General features: G+C 55.4%; 1 protein-coding gene across 1 annotated transcript in view; it reads right to left on the bottom strand.

The window, feature by feature from the left end:
• The window catches only part of NTN1 (netrin 1), a 79,297-nt gene that overhangs the window by 28,495 nt on the left and 25,777 nt on the right, over window positions 1–25,025 (bottom strand). Inside the window, exon 2 of the mRNA XM_064728837.1 lies at window positions 6,221–6,409. Coding sequence (XP_064584907.1) covers window positions 6,221–6,409 — 189 coding nt within the window. The remainder of the gene's footprint in view (window positions 1–6,220; window positions 6,410–25,025) is intronic.

Genomic DNA, 25,025 nt, shown 5'->3' with positions numbered 1-25,025 from the left:
TTGGGTTTTATCGTGGAGGATGTGATCCCTTTGATTTTTCCATCAAAAATGTCAGAGCTGCAGGGGCCAAGAGCAGCAGCTCAGTGGGGCATGGTGGCCTCATGGACCTAAAGCCAAGCCCAGCTCCCCCTGCACTCCTGGGAGATGTTGCACGAGGAACAGTGGGTTGGGAATGCTGTTATTGAAGGAAAAAAAAAAAAAAAAAAAAAGAGAGGCAAAGTTTTTCTCTTCCTGATGCGTTTTTAGCCTGGCTCTGGAGGAAACGAGGTTCCTACAAGCTCATTCTCCCTCTAATAATAAAAATCAAATCTGGCAGCAGAGCAGAAATTTCAGAGCTAATGAGGTTGCCACAAGGCTCAGGAAAGGAGGCAGTGGGGAAGGTGAGGGAGAAGCTGGAGCAGCTCTGCAGAAAAGGATCCTTTTGGTGTGTACAGCCCCCATGGGACACCACAGCATCCACAGTGGGGAGAGCCTCCAGCGCCCCAAGAGAGGGGAGAAATCCCAGTGAGAGCTCCCGGGGCATAAATGCCAGCCCCTCGTTTGTGATGCTCTGAGAAGCATCTGTTTAAGTGGAAAAGAAATCCTTTCCTAACAGAAAAAAAAAACCCTTTTCACTTTAGTACACTGAAAACCAGAGTGTGGGGATGAGCAGGGCTGAGCTTGGGTTGAATTCTCAGGATCTGAGAGCCTGAAGCACTTTCCACTCCTGAGAACTGCTCTGAAGCAGGAAATTATCTCCATTATTGGAAAACATTCATGGGGAAGGCAAATTATTCCTTTTCTTCCCTCTGTCTCGTGGATATGCAAAGGTCTGGCTTTGCAAGTGAATTTAGCAACTTTTGTCCTTACTCTGAGAGCAGCAATGGAGAGCTGGGGTTTAGTCTGGTTTTATTTTCTTAATAGGGTGCAAATTCCCCTCTATTGTGTCACCACTTCTGACAAACCGCATCCCAACCTGCCCTCCAGGATTGCTCCTGGATGTTTCCCTGCTGGAAACTCAAACCCAAACACCGGGTTGGAAGGTGGCCGGCCCCCAGTTCATCCAGCAAACCCCTGCTGGGCACCAGCATTGCCAGGATGTGATTTTGCAGGAATGCAGAGTCGGCTCTGGTCCGGGAATCAATGCTGTCTACATTTTCCCCTTGAGCTGGGCCCTCCACATGTCTGCCATGGATTTGGGACTCAGCTGTGAGCTGCGTCTCTCCTCTGGAGGTGCTGAGGTGGTTTCCAGGTGGCAATAGAGATTCTAGCTCCTTCTGAGCAGCTTGCTCCATCTCCTCATGGATTCAGCAGTGTCCTGCCCTGAATTCCACAGCTCAGCAAACTCTGCCTACTCTGCCTCACAGAGACACAGCTGCCTAAACTGATGTGTCTGCTCATCCATTGTTAAAATGTGGACTTTAATGGTTTTATAAAAGCTGGCATGGGCTGGGAGATGCCTTGTGTTGAGCTTGAGTCTTACTTGAACAAAAAATCACTGCTTTTCCATGGTTTCATTCTACAAACTCAGAACAGTGTAAGAGTTTCAGTAATGCTGGTGTCCCTTCTTTTCTCTGGGATCCTTCCAGCCCAGGGGGGTGAACGGCGCAGCTCTGCCCTGGGTCATGGCAATGCCATGGAGGAGGTGACACTTGGTGTGGCACTCGAGCCTCCCCTGCTTCCCCAGGACACTCCCACAGTGACCTGTGAGCATGGACAGCTCAAAGCTGCATTTCCAGAACCTTCTCTGATGATCTGTGCATGTCTGGGGCTGTGGTGACAAGTTTTAGATGCAGGAGCCATAAATCAGCTCTCAGGGCTTGCAATAACATCAATATCAGGAATTATGGGACTGTGGGGAAGGGTGACTCAGGCACAGCCACTGACAAATGCAGGATGGAAATACAACTAGAAAATCGTTCTTGTGGCAGTGGAAGAGAATCTCCACAGTCCTGGGGAGAAATTGAAGTCTGTGCTTGGCAGATCAATGCCTGGAAAGTTTGGAATTTCTCCAGGGATGTGATTCCTCAGAGGTGACCAAGCCCTGACACAGGAGCCCAGCCCAAGCCCTGCCAGCACCACGGGCTGGCTCCTCTCTCCTCAACAGCAGCTCCATCTGGAATCCTGCAGGATCAAAAGGATGAAAGGAAGGAAAGCAGGTTTGACCATTAAGGACAACTCCCAGCGCTGAATTCCTGGAAAGTATTGCCTTGGAGTTTGCCTTAAAACCACAACTGAACTGGAAGAGAGATGGCCCTCAAAAGGAGGCAGCTCTGGAGAGGGGAGCATCTCCCTCAGGCTGGGGACAGAGCCCTGCAGAGCCACCACTGCTGGCCCTGCTGGTCCTGCTGGCCCTGCTGGCCCTGGAGCCCTGGAGCCCTGGTGCAGGGATCCAGCCAGGCCATCCCAGTGTCTCTGGCACACTTCAGCTGTGAGCTTGTCTGCCCCACCCAGGTGTGAATTGGGGACTATCCACTATGGTGGCAGGGGACATCTCCAAGGCTGGAGAGATGCTGACCACAGCTAGAACCATGGACAGATTGGTGTCCCTGTGCTACACCAGGACACCAGCAGTGGGGCACCTTTGGTGGCACTGCCATCATTCTCAGACCGTGCTCTGGTGGCAGTGCCACCCTTCTCAGACCCTGCTGTCTGCCGTGGGTGCTGCCCCTGGCACCTCCTGTGCCCCAGGCTCCCAGCAGGACCCAGCAGCAGGAACAGAGAGGATCCATCTCCCCTGGCCCAGCCTCCAGGGAATGAGCTCTCAGCTCTAAGCTGGTCACGCAGCTCCCTCTATAGTCACTGGAGAGAGACGGGGACTTGTGCCACTGTCCCTGTCGCCGGGGACTCTGCTCGGCTCTCCCAAAGCCAAAGGGCTTCGGGTTCTGCCTCACTCAAAGCCTGTGACTGGGTGGGGAAAATGCCTTTATGTGCACCCATGACATCAAGGACAGGAGGCTGAGCCCGTGGGGACAGCTCTCACCTCCCTCTTCTCCAGCCCAAACTGCCTCCAAATGGACATGTCAACTCTTGACCCTTGGTGGGTGCAGGCCAGGACAGGCAGGGAGGCTGGGAGTGCTTTTTGAGCTTTGCACAAGGCATGAAATCCTGCAGCACAGCAGGAAAGCTCCCCAGGCTACAGCAGCACCAGGCACACAGACAATCCCATTTCCTCCCGAAAGACTGAGCCCTGATGGATGTGACCTCTCCAGGTGCCAAATCCTGCCCCTGCATGAGGGGTTTGTGCTGGCAGCCTCAGCACAAGTGCATTCAGAGCACGTCTCGTTTGTCATCTTTTCATCAAAATGTGTGCAAAGCCTCTCCCCAAAACGCAGAGCTGTTTTACAGCCAGGCTATAAAACCCTGCAGACTCTCCACTCCAATGGAATTACATTAGTGCCAATAATCTGGCAAATATCAGGAGGGAGTTTAATCAAAAGAACCAACAGCAGGGCCCTGATTTACAGCGGCCCATGACAGAGCGGGGTGGACAAGGTTTGCAGGACCCAGATGTGGAATTTCACTTGCAACATCATTTGGAGCAGAGGGAAAGCAGAAGAAGCTGGAAGCAGGGTTTCAGTGTGCTGGGAGCTCTTGGTGATTTCTCAAAAACCAGGGAGAAAAGAGAAACAATTCATCCTTGTCCGAGTCTGAAAAATGAACATGGAAATTTCTTACACCCCGAGTTTTGTTGCTTCTTGGGCCAGCCCCACACCAGGGGTGTGCCCAGGACAGGGTGGGATGTGTGTGCCAGGACAAAGGGCATCCTGCTCCCCTCCTGCCAGGGTGAGCCCACCCCACCCTCTGGAGGAGGAGCCGTGGCACCATCGGGCTCCTCCAGCCCAGGGTCCAGGGTTGGGATCAGCTGCAGTGTGACCCCAGAATGCCAGGGGAGCCCTGGCTTGGTGTCCCAGGAGTGCCTGACCACCCACCCAGAGCAGCCACATCCTCCATGCCCAGCTCCATGCCCAGCTCCAGCCTGGCAGGCTCTGGCACACACCCAGCATTGCTGTTCCGTGCAATATCCCTGCTCCATCTGTCATCAATTCCTTTGCCTGTGGTTTGCAGCCTCCTTGCCACGGCCTGCCTGGCGTGGCTCTGTCCCAGGGCATCTCTGGCCACTGACAACTCCCAGGCTTTTATCATTTATGGAAGCAAAACCACTGGAAGCAAACAGAGCAAAGCACCTGGCATGGCTGGATCCCTGTTAGCCATCAGGGAAAAGCATCTTTACACTCAGCTCCTTGTGCCTTCACCTGCGCTGCTCATCTCAACTTCAGGCCATTAGAATAGTCTTTTATTTATCAATTATAAAATATTTGGCTGTTGGAAACACAAGCAGCCCTGAGCAGGGGCTGTTGCCCGGCTCTGATTTCTGCTCACCTTTTGTTGTCTGAGCCTCACCCCTGCCCTGCAACACGTGCAAAAGTTTGTGGAATTCTCCTTTTCTCCGAGTTAAAAAGGAGGAGACATTGTGCAAGCATTTATGCAATGTCATATTTTGCATAATTACCCAAACCAACCATTTCAAACAATGCAACTGCAGCCTCTCTAATTTGCTGACGTTAGATGTGTTGTGAGTGGAGGCACTTCGTGCATGGGATGGAGTGGGAGATGAGGAATGCAAGGCACAGGAGAAGCAGCTTAGCTGGATATGTCACTTAGACTGAATAAATGGGGTTGAATTAATGAAAAAATGTCTCTGGCAGCTCTTTCATGGAGCCTTTGCTGTGAGATCACCGAGACCTTGCTGGGGTGGGTGAGAGCCACAAGCTCCTCAGCAGCTCCCAAGGCACCAGGGCTCTCTGAGATGCTTTTATTTAAATTTATTATGTGTGGGACATGATCAGAGTGATGTGATGGATTAAAGAATCAGGTTATATAGAGGAAAATATAGAGAAAATCTGTTTCTGCTGGGTGCAGGCAGTGGTGAAGGAGGTGGCAGGGGCTCAGGATAATTAATTCCTTAAATTTAACCACATCCAGTGGAGATGAGGCTCTGGGAGTGCTGGTTTGAGGAGATGGTAAATGAATGCTGTTATCAGTGGAGAGGTGGCTGGAGCTATTAAATGGCATGGTTGGGTTTAAACCTGCTCATTTGCAACAATGATCTCTGCACAAGCCCCAAGTCAGGAGGGAAAAGCAGAGGGAACCTAAACCCCTCTGTGTGAAAAACAGAGCTCGGGAAAAGGAATTTTCAAAGGGATGCTGAAGCCATAAAACTTTCCATTTCTTGTTGAAATGAGTCTTTAAAGAGAAAAGAGCTGAGCATTCCTGTGGGAAACCCCAGCATTTTCTAATCTGACTTTTGAATGTTTGCTTGATTCCTTTCACTGCACCTCAGGTTCAGGATTTCCAACTCTTCCAGCAGCAGCTGAGAGTAAAAAGGGTTCATTTGCAGGATTTGCTCTTCTTGCTGCTCCCACCCCAGCTGAATCCCAGCTCGGCTCCATGGCCACACGAGGAAACCTCAAAATACTCTGAGCTCAAAATAAACTCGTTTCTCCTTTTTCTGTTCTCTCCTCGTCCGGAGGAGTGACAAGTTCTGTGCGTGGGCTCAGCTCTGCCTGAAGGGTGGGAGCTGGAGATGGGGCTTGGGGGAGGCTGATTTAAATTCTACATCTCACCCATACCTGGGCTTCTGTGCCCCTCTGCCCTTGCAGGGTGATGACCAGGTAGGAGCAGATGAAGCACCATTTCTAAGTGATAAACCCTGAAATAATTCAAAGTCCTCCTCAGCAGTAAGGGCCTCTATTTCCATGGGCTCATCCTCAGCAGGAGGATGGGGAGAGCAGGGAGAGTTGATGGCAGGGGACGTGGGTGGCCTTGTCCTCACCAGGAGGCTGCAGAGGTGACAGCAGGGAATGTGGGGGCATGGGAAGCCATTCCAAATGGCAAAAAAAGCAATTTCAACCGGGTTTGGGAGAGGGGGGAGCAGGAGGAGCTGGGGAGAGCTGTGGGAGCGGGGCTGCAGGAGGGGCTGGAGTAGGAGGAACAGGATATTCCCCCCACCCCACCTGTGACCCTGTACCTTTGCAGGCCTTGTGGTGGGAGATGGGCAGAGCTGTGGGAGCAGGGCTGCAGGAGGGGCTGGGGAAGGAAGAGCGGGACATTCCCACATCCCCATGGGTGACCCTGTACCTTTTGGTGGGAGATGGGCAGAGCTGTGGGAGCGGGGCTGCAGGAGGGGCTGGGGAAGGAGGATTGTGCCATTCCCACCACCCCATGGGTGATCCCATACCTTTGCAGGCCTTGCGGTGGGAGATGGGCTTGCTGAGGTCGCGGTAGAAGCCCTCCTTGCAGTAGTGGCAGTGCCTGCCTGCCGTGTTGTGCCGGCAGTTGAGGCACACGCCGCCGCTCTTGCGCCCCGACAGCTTGAACAGCTCCATGTTGAAGCGGCAGCGCCGCGCGTGCAGGTTGCAGTTGCAGGCTGGGAGAGGCAGAGAGGGGACATTGTCACCATCTGTGCCCCAGCAGGGAGGTGCCAACCCCGGGTAGCTGCTGCCTACCCCTCTGTGTGTGCCCTGTCACGGGTGGGAGGCCCTGGTGGCACCCTGGCTGTGGGAAGCCAGCTGCTCACCCACATCCTGACCTGTGAGCCCATTGCTGTGGGCCATTGTCTTCACAGATCTTTGGATGGCAAAATGAGGCTGCCAAGGCCAGGTTTCACTGTCCTGACTTGCATTAACTACAGCTTTGACTCTCCCTGCTGGCAGTGGGTGTTACAGGGGACTGGGAGGATGGGGTACCATTCATGGTCAGGACACACTAACCCCTGTGGCACCTTCAGCTTTGTCATAAGCACTTTCCCCATGGAAGAACCGCTCATTTCCCTTCTCATCCACTCTCACTTTGTGTTGTTACTGCTCAGTGCAAAGGTCCCCAAACTGCTGAGGGACCCCCATTTCCCAGCACCTCAGGAGCCCCCTCAGTCCCTGTGGGAAGGAATTTCCATCATCACCTGCCCAACCTTCCCAGTTTCCCACTCTCAGCAGCTTGACACACACATCTTTGAGCTCTGGATACCATTCCAAGACCCTCCTAGCTGCTTTCTCCCTCAGCTTTCCACAGCACAGGCTCTGTCACTCACCTGCAGCCCTGGCCATGCTGATAATCCTCATTTCTGCCCCTGCATCCCCCATTCCAGCTGGGATGACACCCAGTTAGCTGAGTTCCAAAAGGTGCCCCCCTGCTTTGATTGCTGTGACTGAGCTGTCCAATTCCTCCACCATATGCAGCCTAAAGTCAACACTGGGCCTGTTTTAGCAGGGGGCCTTTGCAAAGGACAACTTCGGGACTTCAAACGCTCGACCCCTCGCCCGCCTCTCCCTGGAGCTGTCACGGGGCCATCAGGATGCAGTTGCCGGGGCTCTGTGCTTTGCTGAGAATTTTATAGCTTGTTTTCTTTTCCCGCAGCTTTTATTTGCTCTTCACTCCTGAACAATGCAGCTGTGCCATGCCAGCCCGCAGCTGGGCCCCTCGCCCCGGCACGGAGGTGTCACAGCTCCGGCCTCGTCACCTTCCCTCGGAGCAGAGACGTCTTAATCCCTCATTCCTTCCTGTTTACCTTATGGTGCTCTCCCAACACAAAGCCACGCTGTATTTGCTTAATTATCAAATTTCAGCCCAGGGAGGGCCACTGCAGCCCCGCAGGGTTTCTCAGGAGCAATCCCTGGCTGAGGCACGCCGTGACAGCTCAGGGGAGAGCAGCAACCCCATCCCCGTGCTGCCAGCAGGATGGAGCCGCTGTCTCTGTGCTCTGCCATCACAATTCTCCCTCTGACACGGACAGACCCAGCCTCACGTCCCCAGCGGGGCTGGCAGAGAAGGAGCAGTGGCCACCGACGTGCTCATGGTGACAGGAGTGGCCCAGAAGCTCTTTGCCAGGCATAAGGGACAGAGATTCCTGCCATGGAGCTGGGCCAGGCCGTGAGCCGCGGTTTGGCCCTCCTGGGATGAGCCCAGCAGCCTGCAGGAGCTTTTGTCATCTCCCCACCAGGACACAACCGTGAGGGAGCCAGAGACAGCGCTCCTGCCTCCAGAGGGAATGGCTGGGTCAGGTTCTACATGTGCTGAAGCTGTGCTTCTAGCAGCCAAAGCAGCACAGGAGCACGCATCAGGCACTTGTGTGTCCCCCTCGAGGCTTGCCACTCCATGGAAAGCTCAGGAAGAGCAGCCTGCTGTGCCCTGCTGGAGCAGCTGCTCTGCTCGGCTTTCTCCTCATCCCACACGTGCTGAGCAGCCCCTGCCTGCACCACGGATCCACCACACAAAGGGTTTGGAGGTGATTCCTGCCCTGCAGAACGCACTGGCAAAGCAGATACACTACACAAAGGAGTTTAGAGGTGACTGCTGCCCTGCAGAATGCACCGGCAAAGCTTTTGGGAAGCACATGGGGGTTTGAAATTCCCAGCCCTTGTTTTACAGAGGTGACCAAACGAGGCTGAACCCTTCTCCTGGAGGTGCAGGACTCAGGGCTGGTTCTTGCCCTCAGGGCAGAGCCTTCCCAAAAGCACAGGGCTGGGACACAGATATGATCTCCTGGTTACACCTAACTCCCAAGGCAGCACCTGTACTCATGGCACAGCCTCTGGGCAGGCTCAAACAGAGGAAAAAGATTTAAATCCCTCAGCCTGAGGGCTCTTGTAACTTCACATCTCCATTGTTCAAAGCCTCGAGGCTCACAAGCAGCTCTGCCTTTGGTGCCACAAACCACAGGATTTGGTCCCTGCTGATCAACATGAAAGGACATTTCTCCAGGGAGTGGCATGGCCTCAGAGAAGCCTCAGTTCTCCCTCAAATCTGTCAGAAATGCATGTTTTCCCAGGAGAATGAAAGCTCACCTCCTCCTAAAACTTGTATTTTAGGAGAGCTGGACTTGGCACTGGAGTATTTTGCAAGATTGCATTGGCAAATCCCTTTTTAAAATTCAAAGCAGAGCCCACACGAAGAGTGAGTGAAAATCTTCACATTTCTTTGGGTTGCTTGATAAGCAGAAATGTTTTTGCAAAGCCAAGCAGACAGAACTCTGGGGATTTTCTCGAGTTCTTTGCTAACATTTCCACTGGTGCCACCAGAGCAGAGCTGCACAGGAGTGTGCAGAGCTCCTCCTAGCTCTGCTCCCAGGATCACTTTTACATTGGTGTCCTAGGGACAGGAAAATCCTGAATAAGGGAAGAAGTTGAACCTCACAAGAAGCTGCAAGGAGCTTCTAAAAACAGCCGACCCTGTCCTCATCCAGAGCCAACGACCTAAATACTGTGGATGCCTTGGGGGATGAACCCTCCAGGGTGAATTGGGGATGGTGTGGTCTGCTCCAGCCCTTCTCCATGACTAGCATAGCCTCCCTCACAACCAATTTCTCCTGATAATGGCACACAGGGATGGAGGGACTGAGGGAAAATCCCCATCCCATTTCTCCTGACAATGGCACACAGGGACACAGGAACTGGGGCAATGCCAGAAATGTCCCAGGCAGGCATTACAAAGCCCTTGTGGGGACAGGGCTGGGACATGCTCTGTGGGATCTCCCTGGAGGTGCAGAGCGTGGGCACTGCCTGGGCACACAGCTGGCCCCAGCAGCAGGTCGGGGAGGTTTTGGATGCCCCTCCAGCTCCATGCATGCCCTGGGGCGTGTGGCTCCCCGTACGTTTTCCCTGGACAGAGGCGCTCAGGAAGCGTCTCCCGCCCTCCCTCTGCCCGGCCCGAGGTTAGTCCCCCGCTGTGCTGGAGCCTTTTGCCTTGTTCCTAACATGACTTGGCCTGGCTTTAATTTTCTGCCACTGCTTCTCAGTTTGAATTTCCCTGAATTCAAGTGGCTCTTAAGCAACCCATTTTTTCTTTCTATGAACGCCTTTAAGGGCTGTAACAGAAATCACCTCCCAGGACTGGAATAGTTTCCGTTCCTCAAGCTTTGCTTTGCACCTGGTGGAGACAACACCCCTGCACCCCTGCAGGCCCATCTATGAGCAAACCCTGGCCAGGTGCTGAGGGCTCTGTGAGGAAAGCTTTTGGCTCCAGTTGCTCCACTGAGCCCAGTCCTGCTGTCTCCTGCTCTCCCTTCCCTTACTCTGCCAAGGACCTCACAAGCCTTTTGTTCCCTGACTTTATTGTGCACAGATGTGCAGAGCTCCATCAGAGCATCTCTACCTGAGCTGCCAGGCCCGGCTCTGGATAAGCAGTTTTCATTTAAACACAGATGTTCCAAAACCTGGGAAGGTTGAGGAGGGAAAGAAGAAAGCTGCGCTTTGGAGCCAGGCAGAGAAAACACCGCGGGATCTCTGTGTGAAATCCAAATTCATTTTGGTCAAATGAATCCCTCCAGAGGTCAAGGTGGGCAGGATTTTCCATATGGGAGCAGGAAAGGAGGGCCATGAATGGAGGCACAGGCTGGGGCTGTGCTCTGGGAGCTGTGGTTGTGGTCTTTGTGCTGCCACCATGTCCCCAGCGCCCTGCGTCTCCCAGGACGAATTCCTCTCCGTGGCTTTCATTCAGCAATGACAATGCTGCCCTTTCAAAAGACCCTACCCTCCCAAAGCTTATATTTTGGCAATTTTTAAAATGCAAATTGCTTTTTAAACAAACGAAAACCCCAAAACATTTTGTTTTAATTTTTGCAAACAATAATTCGGGGGAGGGGGGAAGGAAAAGGGGAGGATGGAAGAATCCAGAGACTGAAAGCAATCTCTAAATTTGACTTGAATTTATGAACAGTCCCAGTCTCCTTAAAATTATCCTTTTCCAAAACTAGTTTGCTTTTCCCTGAAAATTGCTAGCTCAGCCTGAGCCACTATTTCTCTTTTGCAGGACAAATCCTGACATGCAGGATCCCTGAGAGGGACCCCCTGCCCGTGCCCATCTTGGGGGAGCTTTGCTCCCAGACAATCCCTAGAGATACCTTCAGGGGTGGTGTTTCTGGGGTACACAATGGTCAAGGGAACAGCCATGGGGACAACAGAGGTGAAGCAGCCAGAGCCAGTGGAGGTAGAGAGAAATCCATGGAGACAGCAGGTGGGTGTCCCTGCAGGGTCCCTTCAGGTGTCCTCAGCACAAGGGTGCCCCTACAGTGTCCCTCCAAGCTACTGCCAGCTGGTTTGGGGTTTTGGAGCAGCTGGGCACGAACCTGGAAGTGATGGATGAGCTCTCCCAGCACCACAGGTCACCAGGCCCCACTCGTCCAGCACAGGCTACCAGGGCTGTGCCCAGGAGTGATTCCAGATGTGGCCCTGCAGGGATCTCTCCTGGGGCTTGGGTGGGAGAGGGTTTCTGTCCATGCCTGGTGTCACCTCACAGGGATCTCTCCAGGGCGTTTGGGTGAGCATGGCTGGGAGGGGTTTCTCTCTCAGGCTGGGAGGGGTTTTGTCCATGCCTGGTGTCACCTCACAGGGATCTCTCCAGGGCGTTTGGGTGACCACAGGCCGGGAGGGGGTTTCTGTCCATGCCTGCTGCAACAGAATGGCCAAGAAATCATGAGCACCACTGGTGAAATCCTGCACAGTAGAGTCACCACATGTGGCCCCAGGAGGTTGGAACCACAGGGATTGAGGGCTCAGATCCAGCTCTGCTCACAGAACAGGTGTCCCCATGCCCTCCCACCACCCACAGTCCCAGCTAGCCAGCACCAAATAAAAAGGTTTGCTTAGGAAAACCCATCTGGATGAGCAGCTGGGTGTGAGTAAGAGGAGGCTGGGAGTTGGTTGGGCTGGCTCAGGAGAGGGGAAATCCGAGGGGGTGTTGTGGCTGCCTGGGGCAGACACCAGGGCTGTGCCAGACCCAGGTTTTCCTGCCAGTCAGAGCTCAGGGATGGAGGGAAGTGTGTGCACACACCACAAAGAATGCAGCTGTGGCCAGCAGCACCCCCCAGGGCCAGAGCCACAGGGCTGGCCTGCAGAACAGCCATGGGGATGGGGGAGGGCAGGAAAGGCAGAGCCACAGCCCTGCTGGGACCCCCATTAGGGTGAGGGAGCCCCTCACACTCTGATCACCCCTCATCAGCCCAAATGCCCCTGACTCTGCTCCACTTGAGAGCAGGAACAGCCAAACCGCCAGTGTAGCACAGAAAGGGAGCAGGAGCCTGGAGAGGGACACTCTGAGGACATCTCCCCCTCGGCGCAGAAAGAGCCTGGGGACCAGAACTCTTCTGCGTGCCTGAAAATCCTCAGGAATGGCGTTTCTGTGGAAAAGCTCTGGAGGAGATGTCATTAGAGTGACTCAGGGCCTCCCTGGGGAGGCTGCACAGCCCAAGTGCCCTTCACTTCCCACTTTGGCAGTTCCCAAATCCCACATGCCTTAGGGACAGGGTCCCTGGACATGTCCCGCTGTCAGTGCTGCTTCTGCAAAGTGTAACAGCTCCCTGTGACACTGACACTGGTAACAGAGCATTGACACCCGCCTGGGATTGCCAAGGATAAGACCCTCATTCTCTTTTCCATTAAAAAAGCCAGACTCAGTGTTTGGGTTGAAGTGTTTGAGACTGGGTGTCTGAGTCAGGCTGAGTGTTTCTAGAAAAGTCCCTGCTAAAATGATTCAGCTGGAAATGAGAAACAAGGCAAGTGAAAAATCCTGTGCCATGCTAACACTAACAAATTTGGAGATTTATTTCCTTAAAGAAAATCTATTGCCCTTATGTCCGAAGCCAAGACTTAAAAAAACACTGCTCTCTGCTAGGGATGTGTCTGTTGCTGTCTCTAGGATGAGCTGCTCAAGCTTGGCTGCACTTCTCAATCACTGAAAAATGAGGGGACTGATGGAGTTCTGCAGCTGAATTCCCTGAAAATCTGATTTTCAGTGCCCAAACCAAGCCCCGCACCAGGCCTGTGGAGATGGGGCAGGGATTGCTGTGCTGCTAGTGGGTTCTCAAGTGCTGAGTGTGGCAGTGCCACCCTGATCCCTCCTGCCTGAGGTTCCCTCCGTCCCAGGAGCCCTGCCCTGCCCTGGCCATTGCCAGGCCCATCAGCAGGAGGGGAGAGCTGCAGCAGAGGCTGGGAGTGGGGAGGAGAAGCTCTGAAGAGCAGAGCGTGGCAGCTTGAACCCGTGAATGTTTTGGGATTGCCCTCACCCCAGTGACAACAGGGGCAAACCAGGCATGTCCTGGTGAACCAGCTGTCATCAGCACCCAGAGCCAGATCCAACAGTGCCCATCCAAAGCGGGCAGCAGATGGACAGCTTGGCACAGCCTCATCCCAAAATGCGGTGTCTGCTTTTCAGAGCAGGTCCAGGGAGAAAGTCCAGAGCTGTTCACAGAGCAGGCCCCAAGGAGGAAAGAACCAGTCCTGTCAGTTCAGCTGCTGAGGGTTAATCATCAACACTCACAACTATCAACCTTCTGCAGCGTGGTGAGACCAAAACTCTTTCCAACAACTCCAGATGCCTTTGGAGAGCACCCAGCAGCCTCTGCCCAGCAGGCACTGAGGCTGCCCCTCCATCCTCCACCCCACAAGCCACGGGAGCTGATCCCAAAGCCGTGGACACCACTGGGAGCTTGACCTGATCCCAAAGCCATGGACACCAGTGGGAGCTTGACCTGATCCCAAAGCTGTGGACACCACTGGGAGCTTGACCTGATCCCGAAGCCATGGACACCACTGGGAGCTTGACCTGATCCCAAAGCCATGGACACCAGTGGGAGCTTGACCTGCTGGGCTGGGGTCTGACCTGGGTTTGGATTCATTTCATGGAGGGAGAGATCTCCACAATTGTTCCCACATGTGCTGGTTCCAGCCTGGACTGGAGCACCAGTGCCTCCCGAGCTGTTTCCTGACTGTACTCGTGGAGTTTCTGGCCCCACAGGAAGCATCAGAGGGGCAAGAGCAAGACTTGTTCCTGGGAGATTTACAGCTCCCAGATATTCGGGTCTTGAGCCAGATTTGAACAATCTCTGGGCAGGGAGGCTCTCCCCAGTGCCAGGCAGCACACGTGGCAAACAGCTGCTGGCAGCCCTCGAGGTCCAGCTGAGCTCTGTGCTCCCTGCTGGAGCCCTGGGGACATGTCCAGTGACCTGCAGCGGCTCCTCCAAAGCCACCATGCAGCTGAGGGTCCATCAGCAGCCCGTGGGGTGGAGGAGGAACCCACGGGCCCGTTGTGCTGCATTGCAATGCTGGGATTTGCGGCAGCCTCTCACCCAAGGCGTTTTCTCCCAAGACAAAAGCGCTCTTACTCAATACAGGATGGGAGCACAAAGCCGGCCTTGCCCTGGTGCAGCGCACACGGTTGGACTCCAAGTGCCTGGAAATGGGCTGTGAATTGCCCTCGCTTCCTCCGGAGCGCTGCGATGGGACAGCGCTGCCCTGAAAACGGAGCGGAGCGTTCTCCCGGCCGGAGCTGCTCTGGGGCTGTGTCAGGATCAGCCTTCAGCCTCAACAGGAGCCAGCCTGACCAAGAGTCTGCCTCACCAGGAGCCTGACAAGGAGCCAGCCTGACCAGGAGCCTTCAGCCTCACCAGGAGCCAGTCTGCCTCACCAGGAGTGAATGTCAGGAGCCATCCACACCAGGAGCCAGTGTCACCAGGAACCAGCATCACCAGGAGCCAGCCTGACCAGGATCCAGCATCACCAGGAGTCTGCCTCACCAACAGCCAGCAGGAGCCAGCCTAAACAGGAGCCAGCTCTGAGTGCTGGGATGGAGTTCCAGGGGACCTCACCTGCAGGCTGCTCTGTGCCGTGGACAGACCCTGTCCTCTGTCTGTCCTGCATGGGCTGCCAGCTCCTCCCACAGCCAGGTCCTGCTGGGACAGTGAGAGGTTTTCCAGAACAAATGAGGCTGGAAAAGACCTTGGAGATCATCGAGTCCAAGCTATGACCCAAGACCACCACCTTGTCACTACACCACAGCACTGAGTGCCACATCCAGGCTTCTTTAACCTCCAGGGTGTGCCTCCACCACTTCCATGTGCAGCCCAGTCCAATGTCCAACCACTCTTCTCACAACAAAGTTTCTCCAGTGTCTCACCTAAACTTCCCCTGGTGCAGCTTAAAACATGCAGCAAAAGCTTTGACCAGGATTTGATTTAGATTTGACCAGGAGACTTTCTCTGCAAACCAGGTGTTGTGCAGAAAGTTTGCAGATAAACCTTGAATTGGAAAGAGTTTAGTACTTTTTTTTCCTTCATTTTTTAAAGAGGGGAAAAGTCAAGAAGTGAACTCTTTATTTCACTCTGGGAGATGATACCAGCCTGTCATCAGCTTGCTTTGTTTAATTTCACCATCCAAGCCCAGTCTCCTGAGATTGTCAGTCCTTTGAAATGAATTGTTTGCATCCCGTAACTCATCCAGATGCCATTCAAAGGCAGGAGCTGATGGCAGAGCTCACCCTGCAGTCCCTGGGTTACCAGGGACAGCACGGAGCCCCCAGCCCCTGCTCTGCCCCAGCCCCTGCTCTGCCCCCAGCCCAGCTCCAAGGTGCTCCTGAAGCCTCAGTGTTTATTTGGAGTGGAGGGGAATCCACTTGGGAACAATTTACCCACTTAGACTCTGCCCTTGTGGTTTCCCTCTTATCTGGTCCCGATCTGAGCAGCAGCAGCAGCTTCCCTCAGCTGCTTGGGGCTTTCCAGGACATTTCTCCTCTCTCTGTCCCACACACTGGTGTTTGTGTCCAGCCTGAAGACCCCTGGGCAGCTGAGCCTGCTGTAGGTTGAGGGAATGCTTTTCACATCATCAAATCCTCATCCCAGTCCCCAAGTGCTTGCTCTCGTCAGTACCTTTGTGTTTCTGTAAAACCAGAACCCTGCATCTCAAAAGGCAGTGGTGGGACTGAGCACCCCAAAGCTGCAGGTGATCCTCCAGGACATTCTCCTGTAAGCTCTCATACATTTGTGCCTCAGGAGGGATCAGCCGTCTCAGTGTTAAAGCCACAGCAGAGGCAGATCCTGAAAAAAATTGCTCATTCCGAGCAAAGGTTGCCCCAAATGCACAAGGCTGATAACGCAACCAGCCTGGGGAAGAGTAAAAGTCTTTTCAAATCTGGATTAAAACTGTTTAGCCCAGAAGGACGAGGGACACAAACAGCCTCAGCTCTGCTTCCATCAGGGGAAAGACAGGGACACAAATAGCCTCAGCTCTGCCTCCATCGGTGCCCCAGGGAGCCAGGACACTTGGCCGTGTTTCCCCACAGGCAGGGGTGAGAGCAAAGCCAGGCAGTTTTAAACCAGCTCAAGCTGTGCTTCCCCCAGAGCAGATCCAGCTCCCAGTGCTGCTGCTCCCGTGCCCGGTCCCTGCCAATTCAGCCTCTGTGTGGTAGGGCTGTGCTGGGCTCCTCCTCACAAGCAGCTTTCAGGAACGTGATGTGTTGTTTTAACCCCAGACCATTTCCCAATCTCCTCTGGAGCAGGACCAGGGTAATTGTTAAACCAGCCCCAGCCAGCCCCACTTCCGAAGGGACCCTGTGGCTGCTGCTAGAGCCCAGCATGGAGCTGGGCACAGCCCAGGGCTCATCAACACTCCCCAAACCCAGCAGCATCCCCACCACGGTGCCACTGCTCCAAAACCACCTCTCTGAGGGCTGGCTCCTGCAGATTTCCCTCTGGAGCCTGCATCCCTCTCCTTTTGTCCCATCCCCAGCCCTGGTTTGGTGCTGCCCTCCCCCCTTTCTGCAGGACCCCACGGTCTCATCCTCCCAGGCAGTGCAGCTGTGGATCCACAGCCCCAGACCCCACATCCTGTGGCACCAGGAATCCCCAGCCAGGGGGTGACACCTCCTTGGAGAGCATCCCCTGGAGCTGGGCAAGCACCTCATCCTTCAGGCAGATCCCAGAAATCCCAGCATGGACAAAAGCCCCGAGAGGACGCTCCAAGGGGACGGTCCCCTCGGTTTGTGACACATTTCTGGGAGCTGCTCCATCCCGTGCCTGCAGGATCTGCTCCTGTCCTTTCCTGCAGGATCTACTCCTGTCCCTGCCTGCAGGAGCTGCTCCTGCCCATGCCTCTCCCCAGGATGAGGAGCTCCCGGTGGCTTTGGGATCGCTGCTGCCCTCCTGAGTGACAAACCTCAGTCTGTCCACTCGAGGTGCCAGCACTAAGCCAGGCTTGACAGATGAGGGCTCTCGGGAAGGGTTTTGGTTTCTGTCCGAGCCCAGCTGGCCCAGGGGAGCTGTTGGCAGCTCAGCACGTTCCTGGGGTGGAGATCTCAGCCCTGGGCTGCCCCGGGAGCCCCCCAGCCTGGGCTCAGCCACTGCTGCTCTGTCCTTGGAGAGGAGTAGCTCCAAGGATGCAGGCCCCGTGCCTCAGTTTCCCTTTCTGGAAGTAGGGAGAGGGACCCTGGGAGGGTTTTGTTGTGGCAAAGGCGGAGAGCTCTGGGTTACAGGAGCCAGAATTGTCTGTGCATCTGCAGAGTGATGTTGGATGACATAAAAACTCAGCTCCAGCTGGGACAGCTCAGCAGAGATGGATTTTAGTTCTGCTTCCAGCTTTCCTAAACCTGAGCTAATCCTGCAGCCCAGTCCAAGGTCGGGCCATGACGGAGGACAGGGTGGGGCATCCAGCTCCCATCCCGCAGCCACCTGGACCCAGGCTGGGTTTGGGAAAGCCCCACAGGTGTGAAGAGCTGTGTTTGCTCGTGGATATTCGCACCTTCGGGGCTGTGCACAAAGCTCTGCTGCGTGCCCTGGGTAAACAGAACTATCTTATCTCTGGGACACTATCGGGGCATCCGAGAGGGAAGGAAAGCTCGGGCTGATGAGCCTGACATCCCGTTGTTATCGGGTGTTCCAGGGAGGTGTTGGGCTGAGCTGGCTGCCCCGCTGCCCCCATGCCAGGCTGGGCGGTCCTGGCACCCCGACAAGGCACTGGTGCGTTTTGTTTTCCTGGAGATTGGGGTTTTATCAAAAGCTGACAGGCTTATCCTGCCTTATCAGGGCAGCTGTGCTACTGTTAATGGTTTTCTGTAACAGGCTCTGGGCGGCAATGTGGATTGTGGCTGTGCTGGGCTCGGGAGCTCAGGGAGGCCGGGCTGGGCTCAGCATCCCCTGTGGGGTCTCCCTGGAATGCAGCACCACGAGCCCATGCAGGAATGGACCATCCTGCACTGCCCATGTTCAACATCCTGACCCCAACACCAGAACATCTGAGGCCAAATCCTCCCCTGGAGGGAGCAGCTGCCATCCCGGAGTCCCACACTCATATGGAAAAGGGCAGTTCCCCTCCTCACTTTCCCTGGGACTGCCATGGGATTCCTCTGTTCCACCTCATTTCTCTGTTCTGCTGCTTCCCAGCGAGCAGCCATATGGCCTATGCTGGCTGGAGGCTCCCCTGGGATGGCTCTGGGCTGCTGGAGATGACAGGCTGGTTCAGCAGCTCTGTGCTCCTCACATGCATCACTCCAGGAGCTCATGGTCCATGTGTGCTCATCCCTCCATGTGTGTGTGCTCATCCCTCCATATGTGTGTGCTCATCCTTTCTGTGTGTCTCATCCCTCCGTGTGAGTGCCCATCATTCCTGTGTGTGCTCATCCCTCCTGTGTTGTGCTCATCCCTCTGTTTTGTGCTGTTCCTCCATGTGTGTGTGTGCTCATCCCTCCCTGTGTGTGTGCTCATCCCTCTGTGTGTGTGCTCATCCCTCCATGTGTGTGCGCTCATCCCTCCAAGGGTGTGTGCTCATCCCTCCATGTGTGTGTGCTCATCCGTCTTTGTGTGTGCTCATCCCTCCATGTGTGTGTGCTCATCCCTCCATGTGTGTGCTCATCCCTCTTTGTGTGTGCTCATCCCTCTGTGTGTGTGCTGATTCCTCCATGTGTGTGTGCCTCATCCTCTGTGTGTTGCTCATCCCTCCTGTGTGTCTCATCCCTCCATGTGTGGCTCATCCTCCATGTGTGTGTGCTCATCCCTCCATGTGTGGTCTACCCTCAAGGGTGTGTGCTCATCCCTCCATGTGTGTGTGCTCATCTTTTCTGTGTGCTTCCATCCTACGTGTGGAGTGCCATCATTCCCTGTGTGTGCTCATCCCTCCCTGTGTGTGCTCATCCCTCCATGTGTGTGCTCATCCCTCTTTGTGTGTGCTCATCCCTCCATGTGTGTGTGCTCATCCCTCTGTGTGTGTGCTCATCCCTCCAAGGGTGTGTGCTCATCCCTCCATGTGTGTGCTCATCCCTCCATGTGTGTGTGCTCATCCTTTTCTGTGTGCTGTCATCCCTCCTTGTGAGTGCCCATCATTCCCTGTGTGTGCTCATCCCTCCCTGTGTATTCTCATCCTTCCATGTGTGTGCTGATTCCTCCATGTGTGTTCTCATCCCTCCCCGCTCCTGCACCCAAGGCTGTGGATAGCTGAGGTGTGAGGCTCCTACAGAAAGAATTCTTGGCTGGAAACACAAATCTCTTTGGGGTCATGGGACTGTTGTAGGGCAGGGACTTGGAGCCAAGGCTGCCTTAAGGGAGTGTTTGGATGGAGAAATGCCTGGTGGGGCAGGCCAAGGGGAGTGGATGGGTATGGACACAATGCCAACAGCAAGGACACAGCTCCTGCCTCCAGCCCCGAGGTGCTGTGGGGCACTGACCCAGGATGAAACAGGCAGACACCTACTCAGTCCTGAGTCCAAATCTGACCCAGACCCTCCCTCGGGCAAGGCTGACACACCTGGAGCTGCAGCAGCTCCTCCCTGCCCAGACAGGACCTGCAGCTGCCCGCTCACTTTTCAGGGTCGCTCAGGGCAAACTTTGATGGCATCAAGTCAAAACACACAGCCCCAGGAAGGCTGTGGCTGTTTGTCTCTGAGGGATTTAATCCAGATCAAAGCTGGTCAAACACAGGGATTTCCCAGCTTTTCTGCTGGGATCAGCCTCTTGCACATGCCTGGGACACTGCCCTGGCCCGCCTGGCCCTCGCTGCTCTTTCCTCCCAGGCAGGGAGGCCAGGGGAGAGCAGGGTGGAAATCCCTGGATGGGGCAGCATTCCTGGAAACTGGGCAGGCCTTTGGAGAGGAGCTTGGCAGCAACATCCAGAGACATAAAGCTGCACATTCAGCAGGGCAGCAAAGGCTGCTTCAGCCGTGGCAAGTCCTTACTTTTTATTTTGGCCAAACTTGAGGAATGGGAAAGCCCTGGAGTGGGTTCCCTGCGGGAGAGGAGGATTCTGTGCCCCTTTTCCAAACACCCCATCACCCATCACTTGTTCCGAGCCCCTTGTTCTCCACGGCGCTGTGGCCCTGCAGCCACTGCCACCAACCCAGGTCCCAGCTGTCCCCAGGGTCACTGCCAGCACCCACCTGAGCAGAGAGACAGCCCAGCCCCAAGCAAAGGTGCTGACAGCCCCTGAAGGCAGGGGAGGAGGAAGCTGGGATGGAGCCCTCGGTGTCCCAGCTGCCACCTTCTCCCTCACCCTGGGGAAACCCGGGCCACCACAGCTCCTGTGCCTGCCGGGCAGATTTTATCGGGACCGTTTAATGAGCTGATCACGGGCAATTAGCGCTGGCTGCCGGCACAGGCTGCAGACCTGGCTGGTTTCAAAGGGGCCTGCAGAGCTGCAGACATTCCCGAGAATCAGGGTGGGAGCACAGTGCTGGCCACGGTGAGCAGGATGCTCAGAGATGTGCTTGTGCCACTCAGACCCTGGGCTGTGCCACCGTGTCCCAGAACTGCCCTGGGCAGTCCCACCATCATGAGGGGAGGCTTCACCCTGTCCTGGGGCTGTGGTGCTGTCCCTGGCCTCCCTGCACGAGGGATCAGGCTGGGGCTTGCAGGGCCATGGCACAGCCTGGGCATGTGCAGGACCTGAGCCATGTGCCCACCAATCCTGGCACCAGCCATGAACAAATTCCTATCCCAAAATAGGATTCCTATCCCAAAGCTCAAACCTGACCTGCCAGGGACACTGCAGAGGCTGGCTCCTGTCCAGAGTGTCCTCCTCCTGTCCCTCCCATGGTCTGTGTGACCCTGCAAGGTGGCTGGGAGCAGGGACAGCTGGGCCAGGCCTGCCCTGCCCTATGCCAGTGCCCACCTGGTGCCAAGGATGCTGAAAGTGTCAGCTGGCTCCCAGGGGACACTTCCATGAGACGTGGCTGCTGCTCAGGTCGCACCTCAGGTGACATCTCCCTGCTGCAGGACAGGGCTGGACAAGCTGCTGGGACATTCCCCACGTGGGGCAGGGTGACAGCCCAATCCCTCCATCCCAGAGGTTTTTCCTGCTCTCTGTAGGTGATCCCCCCTCTCCTGCAGCCCAGCTGCTGCTCCAGGCTCACACAGGGTCTCTCTCAGTGGGATCCTGCCCTGGGCTTCAGCTGTAGTTCCTGAATTTTGCCGAGAAGTTACAGAGAGGAGATTGCATTTCTCTGAAGGAAACTGCATTTTCTCCAGTTCCAGCAACAGTCTGGGAGCAGTCCTGGGTTTTCATCTGGCTTTTGAGTCTGGGATGTAGCTCTGAGCCAAACCTCTGATCCTGCTGTGGTTCATTTTCAGGCGCGTGTGCCCCAGAAACTTTTTTTTTTTCTTAAATTAATTTTTCATACAGAATTCTTTCGTTTGATGGATGCAGTGAGAAACTATTTCCCAAACAGGAAAGAGGACCTCCCTCCCCCTCCTCTGCGCCGTGGATGTTTTTAATAACAACATCAATTGTCTGCAAACAACTTATTCCTTTCTGACCTCAAAACAACTCCTGGTTAGTGCATTCCAGCGTGGCCACAGAGCGAGGCTCAGTGACTTCACGGGCCCTTCAGGAGCTTTTCCATCACAATGCCTGCTAAGGGAAGGGCCTGATCTGGCACATGGGACCTTGGCTTTGCTGGATGAGGGTGCTCAGACACACACTCCAGCACTGGTGGTTCCCGTGGCTCCCCTGGTGCTCCTCATTCCACGTCTCCAGCCAGGAGGACATCCCTGCTGGTCCCTTGTCCTGGAGGGCCACAGGGGTTTCTGCTGTGGGCTGAGAGCCAGCTGTGCATGGCAGGAGCAGCAGGAGGCACCTCCTGATTCCTGTGCAGATCCAGGAGGGGTTTGAGGGGTGTCAAAGGGAAGGGGAGCCCCTCACCCTGATGCAGACTGTGCCACCCACCTTGGCAGAGGTTCAACGGGACAGTGCAGACACAGAGCAGCATTTATACCCAGTCTGACCTGGCAAGGGGCATCATCTTCCAATTCCATCCCCAGCTCCCTCAGGGATCACCCTGCAGTGGTCAGGGGGCCAGCACAGATGGTTCCCTCACAGCCACCTCCTGTGGTGGCACCTGAGCTCCTGCCCTTGGGACCTGCTGTACCTGGAGCAGTTCAGAGGCTCCTCTCTGGACACTGCACATTCACAGCTCTAACACCCCATTGTCACATCTGTGATGCTGCACAGCTGGACCACAGGGTCACAGTTGGACCACAGGGACCACAGCTAGACCACAGGGACCACAGCTGGACATCAGGGACCACAGCTGGACCACAGGGATTCATCCCAGGACCCAGACCCAGCGGCCCCAGGACTGCAGGATCCAAACCTGGCTGGGGACACTTCCAGCCCAATAAATTATTGATCATTAGAGCAGCTTGGGAGCAGCTGGAGCTGCTGACAGAGCTGGGGTGGTGGAGCTGTGCAGAACCACTCCTTTTCCTGTTAGCTCATTGGAAATACCCGGCTGGCCAATGCTGAAATGCAATATTTCGGTTTTCCGGTGTGAAAGGGCATGGCAAAGCCAAGGTCACCTCCAGGCAGCCAGAGGAGGGATGTCAAACCACAGAGAATCCAACCACAGGGAGCTGTGCTGGGGGGATCACATCAAACATTTCCATGGCCTGTAAGGCTGCAGGGAAGGGGGAAGGGAAGAGTGCAGGACAGCAGATGCTTTGGCAGGGAATGGGAAGCAGGCTTGAGCTCCAGCCCACCTCCAGACAGAAAAGCTTTTGCAGTTCCCAGCTTGGCCAGAGCCGCCAGCACTCGCCCACTCCAGGCTCCCCTGGGGCCACCGAGCTGTGTCTGGGGATGGGAGACCCCTCCAGACTGGAGATAACCACCCCACGCCCCTCTGCCCACCCAGAGCTGCCTGAAGCAGCCCTGCTGCTCCTTTGCTGGCCCCCAAACCAACCTGCAGCTCTGGGAGAGGCCAGGCTGTGAGCTCCTGGCTGCAGTGGGGCTGATGCACAAAACCTCTCCCACAGAAGCTTTCCTGGCTGGATTTGCAGCCCAGCTGCTCTGCAGGACAGCAGCAGCTCCTGGGGACCCCCAGATGTGCCCCCAGAGGTGGTGGGTGCTCTGTCCCTCAGGGGCCAAGCTCTGCTCGGCTTGGTTCGGTTCGGCTCGGCTCGGCTCAGCTCAGCTCGGCTCGGCTTTAGCACAGGCTGCTCTGCTGTGCTCTGTTCATCCCTTTAGCACGGGCTGCTGCAGCCACCCGAGCTCTGCCACGCTAGCTAGTCCTTTTCTTGGACGTGGTGTGGTGTGATAGCCTTTTGTGGTTTAGTTGGTTTCATTACTTAAGGCGAAGGCTTGCTTGTGGTATTGGCCTCACTTTTCCTATCCTTTCGTACTGGGAAGAGTTTGTCATAGATAGAAACCGACCTGGATTGCTCCGGTCTGAACTCAGATCACGTAGGACTGTTAATCGTTGAACAAACGAACCCTTAGTAGCGGCTGCACCACTAGGATGTCCTGATCCAACATCGAGGTCGTAAAGCAGGCGAGAAGCCCCAGCTCCCTGTGCCAGCACCCTCAGGAAGGGGTAGGAAAGGTTCACCAGGCCCTGCCCTGGGTTCTTGGCAGAGCTGATGCTGCTCCTGCCACCCTGTTTTGACTACATCGAGGAAAAAATTCTCCTGGCCCATCTCCTGCCACAGCTTGTGCCTTTCACGGCACTGTTGGCAAAGCTCAATCTGATTTTTTCTGCAGCTTTATGAGGCTCCCCATCTGACCAGAAAAGCTCCTTTTAGGGCATCGTGGCTATAAATGGGAGGCACAGGTTCAGCTGAAATGGGAGGCACAGGTTCAGCTGAAAGACATCAGCCCATGGGCTCAGCTGACCCCTGAGACATCTCTGCAATCCCGAGGTCAATGAGGAACCTCTTGAAAGAGTTCACTCAGCAGGGACTGCAAAACCTTCCTTCCCTGTGCCAAGCATCACATTTCTGTCTCATTCCTTCAGGTCAGCTTCAGGTCTGCCACAAAGACTGAGGACAGAAAACTCTGGATAATCCTTGGCTGGTGCAGCTTGTGGATGTGCTGCTCTGCTCCCTGACCCCTGCCATGCCCAGAGGGATGGGATTGGTGCCCAGAGGCTGCCCTGACACTGCTCAGAGAGCTCCCAAGCTGGGAGTGACTGGGACTGGGACAGGGACAGGGACAGGGACTGGGACAGGGACAGGGACAGGGACAGGGACAGGGACTGGGACAGGGACTGGGACTGGGACTGGGGCAGGGATTGGGACCGGGACCGGGACCGGGACCGGGACAGGGCAGGGACAGGGACTGGGACTGGGACTGGGACTGGGATGTAGCTCGGGGCAGCTGCTTGACCCACCCTGGCTGGGAGCTGACCCTGTTCTGGAGCTCAGGGCTGGCAGGGGCTGTTCCTGACCCCAGTTCCTAATTCAGGCAGGACATGGGCTGCCCTGTGCTGCCCTTTGCACGTCTCCCATCCCATGGAGGAGCCACAGCTTTGCCTCCTTGACCTGGAGCTGCTCAGGCCAAGACGAACAAGAGGTCAGGGAGGAAGCAGCCCTGAGCTGGGCTCTGCTAGAGTGAAAACAGCTGCCCTATGCCAGTGCAAACACAGCTCCCTTTGCCTTGCTTGTATAACATGGGAACCTTCTTGCTGCAGACTCTTTATTCCTGGCTCAACAAAGCATTACAAGCATTTATGATTTTTGGCCACCACATTGAGACCCTCGGAGCAAAGGCGGAGCCAGGGCCGGGCACACCTCGCTGGTGCCAGGCCAGGCTGAGGTGAGAGCCTGCCTGAGGAGGGGCTGGATGTTTGCTGAGGGCAGGGGCAGCTGCCAGGGCCAGGGAATTTCTGCATTTGTGCTGCTGGATCTCTGCCTGGTGTCACCGCAGAGCTGGATGTGAGCACAGACACATCAGCACTGCTCAGGCACCCTGGCACCTCCTCAGCGGGGCCTGCCTTCCATCCTGCACACCTTGGGTGGCCCCAGGCAC

This window comes from Zonotrichia leucophrys, chromosome 18 (genome assembly GCF_028769735.1).
Source record: "Zonotrichia leucophrys gambelii isolate GWCS_2022_RI chromosome 18, RI_Zleu_2.0, whole genome shotgun sequence".
Taxonomy (NCBI): domain Eukaryota; kingdom Metazoa; phylum Chordata; class Aves; order Passeriformes; family Passerellidae; genus Zonotrichia; species Zonotrichia leucophrys.
This window is presented reverse-complemented; position numbering and strand designations above follow the sequence as displayed.